The 12,500-nt window shown below is 45.3% G+C and overlaps 1 protein-coding gene across 4 annotated transcripts in view; it reads left to right on the forward strand.

Moving 5' to 3' along the window:
- Positions 1-12,500, forward strand: part of caskin1 (CASK interacting protein 1) — a 159,924-nt gene that overhangs the window by 112,785 nt on the left and 34,639 nt on the right. For all 4 annotated transcript variants that reach the window (XM_063219610.1, XM_063219629.1, XM_063219620.1 and 1 more), the window contains exons 7-9: positions 7,570-7,678; positions 8,968-9,076; positions 12,119-12,213. In XM_063219610.1, coding sequence (XP_063075680.1) covers positions 7,570-7,678; positions 8,968-9,076; positions 12,119-12,213 — 313 coding nt within the window. The remainder of the gene's footprint in view (positions 1-7,569; positions 7,679-8,967; positions 9,077-12,118; positions 12,214-12,500) is intronic.

The raw sequence follows: 12,500 nt of genomic DNA on the forward strand, positions 1-12,500 counted from the left end.
GGGTTATGGATTATTCATTGCTCCTTCCTATTCTCCTTCATGGCTGAGATACCTTGAGCATGATACCATCCTGCTGCACTGCTCCCTTGGTGGCGCCATTCGGGGCTGCCCTCTTGCACGGGTGAGGCATCAATGCAATTTTTTTGTGTGCTGTGGAGTGAAGAGTGAATGACAATGGGAGTTTCCCAGGTGGGCTTTCACTTTCACGTTGGATAATCATATGATCTAAATGCAGTGCAAAAAGGAAAGCGAAAGAAGGGGAGTGATAGAAAGAATGAATAAAAAACAAAAGGATGAAATAGAGATAGAGAAGAGAGCAAGAGAGGGAGGTGATAGTGAGACTGGGAGAGAGCTCTTCTCCACAACCTGCCTGATGAGTGTTGCTCTCTCAATCAGCCGCAGGCACGTGTGACCCGACCTGAGACCGGAGCTGCTTTTAGCAGCAAAGTGACAGGAGAGGCTTTCACACTCCCCCACACAGACACACTCGCACACACACTCACACAGGCACACACACAAATGCACACACTCACACAGACACACACACACAGACTCACAAGCACATGCATACAGACTTAGGCACACACACACACACACACACACACACACACACACACACACACACACACACACACACACACACACACACACACACACACACACACACACACACACACACACACACACACACACACACACACACACACACACACACGCATGCTTTCACACTTTTCACTAGTGCATATAAATTCTCAAGTCAGCTTACTTAGCTACTGCACTGATTACCTCAGAGGACAAGAATAGTCGAGCTTGTGTTAAACATCTCCAGTGATGCTTATAATATACCCTTGCACTGCTGCAGTACAACAGGTGTGAATATGCCACACAAACTGCCACACAGTTGTGAATATGCCACACAACTGTAACAACACTTCTCAAAACATTAGCAAGAACCCCATGCAGCCAGTTGTAAGCGTAGGCGTTATGTGGCACGTTATGTGGAGTTTCTCACCGACTGTAGGAAGAAGACTAAATGGCTGTAAAAGGCTCAGGGCTCTCCATGTTTTTGGTTCAATGTATAACCGCAAATGTCCATGTAAGTCATCTGGGGATTAAACCAATAGAACAAAAAAAAAAGGAAATTAAGAATATGCCCAATGTTCTCACTTTGGCTTTGTCGTTTAGCCTGTAACATTGCCACTCAGTATGACTGCAGTATGTGCAGCCAGGGCCACTGATAGCTTTGGCTGCGTCCGGGACAAAGTCATCTGAAAGGGCCCCAAATGCGATACAATCAATGTATTGAGGACCCATTTCTGTGCCCCCTGTCTCCCTGGCCCCGGGAGAAGTGACCCATTTGTCCCCCCCCCCCCCCCCCCCCCCCCCCCCCCCCCCCCCCCCCCCCCCCCCCCCCCCCCCCCCCCCCCCCCCCCCCCCCCCCCCTGTACAGCTCTATGCCAATTACTGCATAAATAAAATTGCTGACAGCATATGGTTGTGGACACCTGCACGACACCTATATCATAATAGCAGTCATGAATACACTACCTCCACAAGGGTCCCTTATTGCATACATGAAATTGCTAATGGCACAGTAGTTATTATGCTTCCACTGTTTCTGATAGCACAGATGAAATAGTCTGTAGGGGGTATATAGCAGTCATTATCCTAATTCAGTTAAGTCCATGGTCTACTGTTATGTGAGGCTGGATACACAGAGCCCATGAGAGTACAAGAATATTGTGGTAATAGTATACAGGTAGAAGCACTTGTTTTCTCTCTCTCTCTCTCTCTCTCTCTCTCTCTCTCTCTCTCTCTCTCTCTCTCTCTCTCTCTCTCTCTCTCTCTCTCTCTCTCTCTCTGCCTCTCTTTCTGACTGTCTCTCTCTCTGTCTCTCTCTCTGTCTCTCTCTCTCTTTCTTTCTCTCTCTCTCTCTCTCTCTCTCTCTCTCTCTCTCTCTCTCTCTCTCTCGTCTCACTCCCCATCACTTCGCCTTGCTTTTTTCTCTGCACCTTGTTTCCCCTCTCCTTCTCCTTCCCTCCATCTCCTCTGCTCCACCCAGCTTCCCCTCTGCACACAGATTGGCTCCATCTGCCCCTGCAGTGTTGTAATTGAATTCTATGTTGAGTGCTTGGTGTGACTCTTGGAGATAATAAGGGCCCATGTTGTGACTGACTGACATGCCCAGCCCGAAAGGACACAGAGGCGGACAGACAGACAGACAGTGCCATGACACCGCTGTCTCCACCTCTTTACCTGTTCAGTCATTCACCTTTTCGTCTTTCGGTTTATCTCCTTTTATTTACACTTTCATTCTCTCCATTCACATCTCTCTCTTTCTCTCTCTCTCTCTCTCTCTCTCTCTCTCTCTCTCTCTCTCTCTATATATATATATATATATATCTGTATTGTAGTGTTTTGTTATTTTCCACCAGTAGGTGGTCGCGTCTTCATTTTGCCTAATTCTTCTGGGATCTATTTGCATGTCATCTGCATGCTAGAGGAGATATGTTTATTAGATATCCTGATATTGCTGTACGTGGGACCCAAATGTTCCCATTTAAAATTTTTTTTTAAAAAAAACAGACAAGGGGTGATTTTATACATTTTGGCGCCCATGTCAAGGAGTGATTCTTGCTGACCAAGCCGTGGTTTCAAATAATCTAATTGTGTTTGTGCCTGTGTGTGCATTTGGATGTGTGTGTGCATGTGGATGTGTGTTTGAGTGTGTGTACATGACCTGTCTGCCCTCTTTTGCTGTCATCATTCCACGTGTAGAATCTCAGTGTCCCCCGTGGAGCCCGATGCTGCCCTGTCAGCAACACAGGCAAGATGGATGGCTGGCAGGCTGCACTGATGAAAGCTTGTGCTTTCAAACACGCAAACAAACACATGAGCACACGCACGCACACATGCCTGCACGCACACACACACGTATGCACACACCCATGCATGCACGCGTGATTGTAGGCGTAGGCACACACACACACACACACACACACACACACACACACACACACACACACACACACACACACACACACACACACACACACACACACACACACACACACACACACACACACACACACACACACACACACACACACACACGTGTGCTTTCAAACACGCAAACAAACACATGAGCACACGCACACACACATACTGTATGCACGCGCACATGCATGCATACACACGCACACAGACACACACGTGTGCTTTCAAACACGCAAACAAACATATGAACACTCACACACACACACATGCATACATGCACGCACGCACACACACATAAGCGCACATGCATGCATACTTGCACACTCAGGGCCACTGATGGCTTTAGCCGGGCCCAGGACATAGTCATCTTAAAGGGCCCCTTACCCAATAATTAAAAAGGGCCCCTTACCCATTTCTGGGGCCCTTCTCTGCCTGGGACGCAGGGCGACTGACTACTTTATATCCCCCCTGTCAGCGTCTCTGCACACACACACACACACACACACACACACACACACACACACACACACACACACACACACACACACACACACACACACACACACACACACACACACACACACACACACAACCACATTATCCTGTCAATATTATGCATGTACTTACTATGAGTATGTACATTATATATACAGTATGGTTCCTATAACACATATGCAGTATGAAGAGCACACACATACAAATCTGTAGTTGTACAGATAGCATAAATCTACAGTGTGCAGGCACACAGATCTATTCTCCATGCTAAACCCAAGTCAGAAGAGTGCACAAGGTCACAGCCATATTTTTCCTTTGTTTAATGTATAATTAATGCACACTCAGACATACACTAAGTGCTGCCACAGTCAGTTTGGATCTCCTCTCAAGTACAGTATAATGTCTCGAGAGAGGACGTATAGTAAAATCAGGCATCCAAGTCTACACACACTTCAAACCACACATGCATGCACAGAGAGAGGGGGGGGGGTGGTCCACACTGCAAACCACACATTTCTGCACACATAAACACATAGACAGTCTGGAGCAGTGACAAGGGCATAGAGACCTTTGAAGAGGGCCCAGCCAGGGCATAGAGGGGCCTCTGCTGAGACACTGCTACAGTATAGAGGGGCCAAGAAGACAGATGCGAGTGCTTAAAGAAAGATGGTTAAAAGAGAGAAAGGAGAGAGAGAGAGTTAGACAGAGTAACAAGGGCAAGAGACAGAAAGAGCAAGTCAGCGCGAAAGAGAGATTGGATTCATGAACGAGGTAGTTTGTCTGTGTGCGTGCGTGTGTCCGTATGTGAGTGTATGCGTGTTAAAAGAGAGAGTGAATGGTTGTGTCTGTATCTGAGTGAACGTTTTTGCTTTACGATGACATGCTAAAAAGCCCTAGCCTGTGTGAACATAAAGAACATATAAAATTCGGGGGCGCTGTGGCGCAGCGCCCTAAGCCCCTCACATTTGGGCTTGCATGCCCACGGGGACCCCGGTTCGAGTCTGGCCAGGGTCATTTCCTGATCCTCCCCCGTCTCCTCCCCTGTCTCCATCTCACACTGTCCTGTCAAATAAAGGCATAAAAGCCCCTAAAAAAACATTAAACATTTTTTTGAAAGAATATATAAAAAAACATGTCACATTTGAGGTTTATTTGTGTGAGGGAATGCAGCATGTGTGGCTGGGCTTGTTGTGCCGCAGTGCATGGATGAGTGCACGAGTGGCCCCCTTTGTCATCCATCAGCCGTGGACAGCCGCTGATTACTCCACACCACACCTGTCAGTCACTTCCTGCTGGGGCAGCCAACGCTCACTGATCACAGCAAATGGCCGACGGACACACACACGCACGCACGCACACACACACTCACACACATATGTGTGCGCAGGCAGGCACGCACGCACGCACGCACACACACACACACACACACACACACACACACACACACACACACACACACACACACACACACACACACACACACACACACACACACACACACACACGTGATCATGTGCAGTGAAGTGCACATTTCCACACCATCAGCATTAGTACGGTGAGGGGAGAGAGGAGTCACACCATCACAATATCACGTTCATCATGCTATTCTTCCTCCTGTTTCATGGTTTCCCCCCCCCACCCTCCTTCCCTCTTATCTTGGTGGGAAAAATGGAGATAGGGACAGGCAGAAAGAGAGAGTGAAGAAACAGTGACAGGCAGAGGAAAGAAAAGTGAGGGCATCGACGTCCACTTGGCTGATTTCAGCCCTCCGGATGCTGTCTGTGCCCGGCCCAACTAATTGAATCATTAATCCATTACCTCTCGCCCCACTCGCCTATTCCCACCCCCTCCCCCATCCTAGGCACAGGCTCAGAGAGTACTGCGCACTCACACAGCATTGATTAGGGAGAAATATGAGCCTGTGTGAGTGAGCACCCCCTGCTCCACCCCCTCCCAGGGATGGATTACAACTCCACGGGCCCCTGGGCCAGACAGCAAGAAAGTGCCCCCTCTCTCCAAAGCCATTGCTAGTTTCCAAAAAGGTTCAGGGGTTTAGCAAAGATGCTAGAGATGTTTTGGGGGTATGGGAGGTTTGCCCGCCTAGAAAATACAAAAAATATGGTATATGCTGTACTGTATTTAAATATAAAATGTAATGTTAAAAGCACAATATGAGAATGTACATTTAAACTGATAGACCTAAATATACAGTAGATCAGCATCTGATTTGCTATGAGCCCCCATGGGCTCCCCCATGGGCTCCCCCATGGGCTCCCCGATGGGCCCTGGGCGCTGACCCCATTGGCCATGTCCGGGACTTGGCCCTGCCCCCTCCTAACCACCACTTCACTGCAGTGTGCTGTCAGAGATTCTAGGAGTATATCCAGTCTCTCTGGTGCTGCTCTCTTTCAGAACAATATGGATGGTCAGAGCTTGGGTGGGAGGGATAGAAGGGGGATCAGGTCAAGATTAAAGCAAGAGGTGGTGTTGAGTGGTGACTGGGGTGCTCATGTCCAATATCATGTACCTGCCTTACCTGCTCTGGTGCTGAAAGGCTGTCCCTCCTGTGTGTGTGTGTGTGTGTGTGTGTGTGTGTGTGTGTGTGTGTGTGTGTGTGTGTGTGTGTGTGTGTGTGTGTGTGTGTGTGTGTGTGTGTGTGTGTGTGTGTGTGTGTGTGTGTGAAGGTGATCGGGGGGGTGGGGTGGACAAGTTCATGTGCTGCTCTGTCATGCCTGGTGGCCTAAAGTTACAGTTCAGAGAAAGACCACTGCAAGGCCCGTCCTGTCATTAGTATTAAAAGTATTTAAAATGCACCATGTTCACTCCCTCACTCACTTGCTTCTTGTATCTTTCTTTCTTTGGCTGACTATGTATCACCCCATCACACTGCAACACCCATCTCTCTCTCTCTCTCTCTCTCTCTCTCTCTCTCTCTCTCTCTCTCTCTCTCTCTCTCTCTCTCTCTCTCTCTCTCTCTCTCTCTCTCTCTCTCTCTCTCGCTCGTTCAACTTTTCTGGTTTCTTTCTTGGTTCACATAGAATGGCCTCTTCCGTCCTCTTGGATCTCTTATCGAATTGAGTGTTCAGTCTGTCTCTCAGTCAGTCAGTCAGTGGGTGGGTCTTTTCATGATAAAGCCATGTGTAGTAAGGGCTTCATGCTGGATCAGAGAAACCCAGTAATTCTAAACCAGTTGACCCATATACACCATCAATATATAGCGTAATAAGACTTTGGTGTATCACAAGAATATGAATGAGCCCAGGTCAGTGAAACAGCTCACACGCATATGCAACAGAATATGTGTAGGGACATTTGGTCTATGATGGGAATCTGTTTGTGAAATTGAAGTATGTTTCAACTGTGTGTATGCACAGCTTGAGTTTGGCACACAACTTTGTTCCAGATTTGGATTTTGTCCCTCAGTCAATTTGAATTTGACACTCCTGCTCTGAGCAATGCCCGCGGTGTGTTATTAGCCTTGCATGACTTGAAGAACAGGAACTGCCTCAGAATGAAGCCTCAGTGCTGCCATCTACAGGCGATGGCTATGCAGAACACCAAACCTTTGAAATCTGTGGTCCTTTCTCTTGAATAGTTAATTGTTACGGTCATAGGGTAGTAGTATAACCTACCGTACCATTTTGAAAAGCACTTTTTGCCCATCCTCTTCTGAAATAAAGACACATACCTTATTCATCAAGAGATTTCCATAGCTAATTTACTATTTACTATTATCAATGGTATGCTCCAGAGTCATTTTTCTGTCCATGTCAGAAGTTTTTTTGTGTGAAGGGCCGCTGTGGCCCAATGGCTAGGGAGGTGGTCTTAAGATCAGAGGGTCACATGTTTGAATCCCACCCTGACCTCTCCCTACTCCTCCCTCCATGGCTGAAGTGCCCTTGAGCAAGGCGCCTAACCCCACATTGCTCCAGGGACTGTAATCAATAACCTGTAAAAAAATATCTGTAAGTTGCTTTGGATAAAAGTGTCAGCTAAGTGTAATGTAATGCAATGTAATGTAATATAATGTAATGTAATGTCAAAAGTCAACTCCTTTATTTGTATTTTGTTAAACAGACTGTTGATCCAAGCCGGCATTGACATCAACAGGCAGACCAAAGCAGGCACGGCCCTCCATGAGGCAGCGTTGTGCGGGAAGACAGATGTTGTGCGCCTCCTTCTCGATGTAAGTGTTAAGTTAATCTACTGCCGATGTTACTAAATGATCAATACTGGAAGCATGGAGCTAGATGTTCAAGAGTGCCCTTGATGTGTATGACTTTATCTTATGCTACATACATAGTTACATGTGCTGTATTCAAGTAGAGAATTGATTACTGTGTGCTTCTGTGTCTTCAATATACTGCATGTTCTTGTTTTGGAGTGCATATCTTAATCATCAGTATCTTTCACCTCTTGCATTTGTTTATCAAATGGACTAATGTTGAAGTTGTCAAAGTGTCTTCTGTCACAATGCTTACATGTCATGTCACTATTTACAGTGTTGAACTGAAGTATTGCACTGCAAAAAATGAAAATCTTAGCAAGCTGATTTTAAAAATCACAGAATAACTAGTACTTTTGAAGTAGAATTTAAAACTAGAACTAGAGCCCCCGTTGAGAAAGGCTACTGTACCTGTTATGTTTTTGTATTTATTAGCTGCAGTTGCGTGTTCACACACAGCCAAACCTTTCCACCTCAGGTGCTTTCAAACACCCACTGTTACCTGCTGTGTCTGTCAGAAGCACTAATTGAGCCTGGTCAATGCACATACGCTATAAGGAACTGAGCCAGCTGTGATAAACTGCACCTTCAATGTCGTTCTACTGCATTTTAAGATCACTCCTCAGGGAACGTATCACTCCTTTCAACAGTCTCATCTTGGTGTCTCAGAAATACATACGATTCATGATTTGTGTGTCCTGAAAACTCGTTAGGAAAAGGAGCACAGGATAAGGCGATGTTACAGTAAGGCGATGTTATCCAAAAAGGAATAGCAATGAGATATGAATAATTTATTTGCAAAGTGGTGTATCCACCATTTTTGACTTTTGCATTTTATTATTGAAAATGACTCTTCAGAAGTCAGAAGAGAGAGAAAGAGAGAGAGAGAGAGAAAGAGAGAGAGAGAGAGGGGGAGAGAGAGAGAGAGAGAGAGAGAGAGAGAGAGAGAGAGAGAGAGAGCATGTATGACCAGGGTGTGTTCCTGTAACAAGGGACAGTGTGGTCACCTTTTCCTAATGTGTCATCTTGAAGGAGACCAGACATCTGCTTCCTTGCACGCAACACTGAACTCTGGTCCTCCTCAGACCCCACACCAGAATTGGGGAAGTTTTTTTGCATAGCCAGTTTCACAACGGTTCACATCTCAGCCATGTGCTGCAGCCTCCAGCCGTTTGATCTTTGCTCTGTTTCCCCTCCTTTCCCCTGTGTGTCTGTCTGTCTGTCTGTCTGTCTCTCCCTGACGGCATCAGAGTGGCATTAACGCCTCTGTGAGGAACACGTACAGCCAGACAGCACTGGACATCGTTTACCAGTTCACAGCCACACAGGCCAGCCGGGAGATCAAACAGATGCTCAGAGGTGAGTGAGACAACCGAGTTGAACACGTGTGTAGACGTGGGATTGGAAGGGGGGCTGATGAGGATGATGAGGGTGGGAGAAGAGTGGGACAGATGGATGGGTGAAGGAGGATACACAGAACCAGATGAGGATGAATAGTGTAGTGGCCATTATAACCAGATGNGGTGGGGCTGTGTGTGTGTGTGTGTGTGTGTGTGTGTGTGTGTGTGTGTGTGTGTGTGTGTGTGTGTGTGTGTGTGTGTGTGTGTGTGTGTGTGTGTGTGTGTGTGTGTGTGTGTGTGTGTGTGTGTGTGTGTGTGTGTGTGTGTGTTACCACATTTACATGATTTTTTTTTTCATTATTTGACCTTTATTTAACCAGGAAGGTCCCATTGAGGTAGAAACCTCTTCTTCCAGGGAGTCCTGGCCAAGACGGCATTAAGACAGTGGAGGCACATGCATATCATGACATAAAAAACAGATTAAAAAAAAAAAAAAGCACACGTAAGGATAAAAGACATATCAGACATAGGGGCAAACAAAATAGACACTGGACAAGACTAACAAGTAAGACCATCAAGCACTAAACAGTAAGAACTAACAAACTAATAAAATCTGACATAAAAAACACACACACACACAAAACCTCTGTAAAACTGAGTTTAAAAGCAGTGACACTCCTCTACTAAAGTTGTTTTTAAAATATTTTTAAAACTCTCTACAGAGGGCACAGATGCCAAGCTTAATGTGTTTTGGAGGTTATTCCAAACATGTGGGGCATATGAACTAAAAGAAGTCTTACCTAATTCAGTACGCACTGTAGGAATATTTAAGATAATTTTATTTCCTGACCTAGTGCCATAGGAACTGGTTTGGCGTGACACCAGACAGTTGACATATGATGGAAGTTTACCCACCAATGCCTTCACAATAAAAATGAGGAAATGGCTTTTCCTCCTAAGTGATAGTGAAGTCCATGTTACCATTTCATACAATGCGCAGTGATGTGTTTTCATGTTTGCGTTTGTAATAAAACGCAGTGCCGCATGGTAAACTACATCTAGCTTCTTTAGAAGAGAGGTGGACGCATGCATGTATAATATGTCACCATAATCTAAGATGGGTAAAAATGTACTCTGGACCAATCTTAGCCTAGCAGCAAAAGGAAAACATTTTTTCAAATGGAAATAAAAACCCAGTTTTGGTCTAAGCTTTTTAAGAAGATGGTCAATATGTGATTCAAAGTTCAACTTTTCATCAAGCCAAATCCCTAAGTACTTGTATGTTTTAACCCTTTCTAGCAAGGTACCATCAGTAGTGGACACTTCAACATTAGATAATGATGAGCGGGTACGCGTGAAAACCATGTACTTTGTTTTCTTTGCATTTAGGACCAAACGCAGACTTAGCAAAGACGTCTGCAAAACACTAAAAGCAGTTTGAAGAGTCTCAACTGCAGTATTTACAGAGGGGGCAGATGTATACAGAACAGTGTCGTCAGCATACAGATGCACCTTTGCTGAATCAAGACCAACACAGAGGTCATTTATATAAATAGTAAACAAAATAGGCCCCAAAATTGACCCTTGAGGCACACCCATTTTGACCCCTACCAGAGCAGAATTACTATTGTCAACAGCTACACATTGGGTTCTCCCAGATAAATAATTTAAAAACCACTTCCGTGTCATGTCACTAAAACCAATATGTTGTAGTCGTTGCAGCAGAAGGTCATGATTTACACAGTCAAATGCCTTAGAAAGATCAACAAAAAGAGCTGCACAGGACCTCTTGTTATCTAGGGCAGAGATTATGTCATTGGAAACTAAAGTAGTGGCGGTGATAGTGCTGTGATATTGTCTGAATCCTGATTGTGTAGATGATAAAATTTCATTTGCAGTCAAATAATGTTTAACCTGCTCATTCACTAAAGACTCAAATATTTTAGCAGTTACTGATAATCTAGAAATGGACCGATAATTGTCTGTTGATGTTTTTAATTCCGATATTAACCATTCTTAATTAAATCATTTGGAATTAAAATTATTCTCTGTTGAGTTTACATGAAACACTTTCATTGTATTCCGAATAAACATCTGGGGATCAAAAGCCTTTTTTTTTGGACAGAGGATGCACGTGTTGGGTCTGCGCTGTTACCTCTTGTGTCATCTTGTAGCAACGTGCATGCCTGGAGCCACAGGAATTATTTTTATACATTTATCGTTTTTTATTTATACATGATACAGGATACAGTTATTCCAAATTAACAACATATAATAAAGTTTACTTCCGAATAAGTTTAATTATGAATTGTGACATGTTTATGTTTAACAATCTTTATGTTTTCATTTGAATTCGGATTTAATTTCCCATGTACAGTAAATTAGCTAGCCTGATAAACCAGCCTAAATGTGAGACCGGAGTAATTTAGTCTGGCCCCGATGAACGATACCTCGGACGATTGCTGATGAGAACAACCTGTTGTTTTTTCAAACCGTGCCGGTGCTCTGACCAATCGGCGATCTTTGCCGTTGATGTGCTTTCCCAACGGTGTTGCAAGCTTCGTCGTCACTCCCTCAAAACCCTGCCCGCTTTGATTCAAAACAAAATCTCTGCGTTGTAAACGGTTTTGCCAGACTCAGGGCACAGTGTTCAAAACGTTCTCAGATCCTAGGCCAGACCCACTTGCAGCTGAAAACTTTCGGCGCCCATCGGGTGGCGCTGGTTTACCATGCTATAAATGAGTTGTATGTGTGTCTGTTTATTTTCCTGCAAATAATGTTTTTAAACATGTTAGGTTGTAATCAAGCCATTGGCGTGGGTTTAGGAAATGACTCTTTACTCCATCCAGCCTCCCAGCTTAGGGTGGAGAATTGTTGAGCAAGTTCCAATGTGTGCCCAGTGTAAATTATTGTGTGTGCGTGTGTGTGTGTGTGTGTGTGTGTGTGTGTGTGTGTGTGTGTGTGTGTGTGTGTGTGTGTGTGTGTGTGTGTGTGTGTGTGTGTGTGTGTGTGTGTGTGCGTGCGTGCGTGCGTGCGTGCGTGCGTGCGTGTGTGTGTCCAGATGCCTCAGCAGCGCTACAGGTCAGAGCTGTGCAGGACTACTGTAACAACTATGACCTGACCAGCCTCAACGTCAAAGCCGGAGATGTCATAACGGTACGTGTCTTTTCCTCTCTCTCTACCCTGTCAGATACACGCCCACCAAGTTACACTTTTGCCCAGGGCTGAAGTTGGGGCATTTAGCTGTGCAGGGCCATAGTACTAAGCTACTGTATTGGCACTTAAGTTGTTTGATTGAAGAAATGAATTGGAGTGAAGGCACTAGGCCAGGGGTGGGGAACCTATGACTCGAGGGGCGTTTAAAAGAGGATGCCTTCAATATAGGCCTAAAGTGCTGGGGGAAGTCCTGGTTTGTGTTCATAGTACTGCCCTTGGAGGACTTG

The sequence above is a fragment of the Engraulis encrasicolus genome, chromosome 2 (genome assembly GCF_034702125.1).
Source record: "Engraulis encrasicolus isolate BLACKSEA-1 chromosome 2, IST_EnEncr_1.0, whole genome shotgun sequence".
In the NCBI taxonomy this organism is placed as follows: domain Eukaryota; kingdom Metazoa; phylum Chordata; class Actinopteri; order Clupeiformes; family Engraulidae; genus Engraulis; species Engraulis encrasicolus.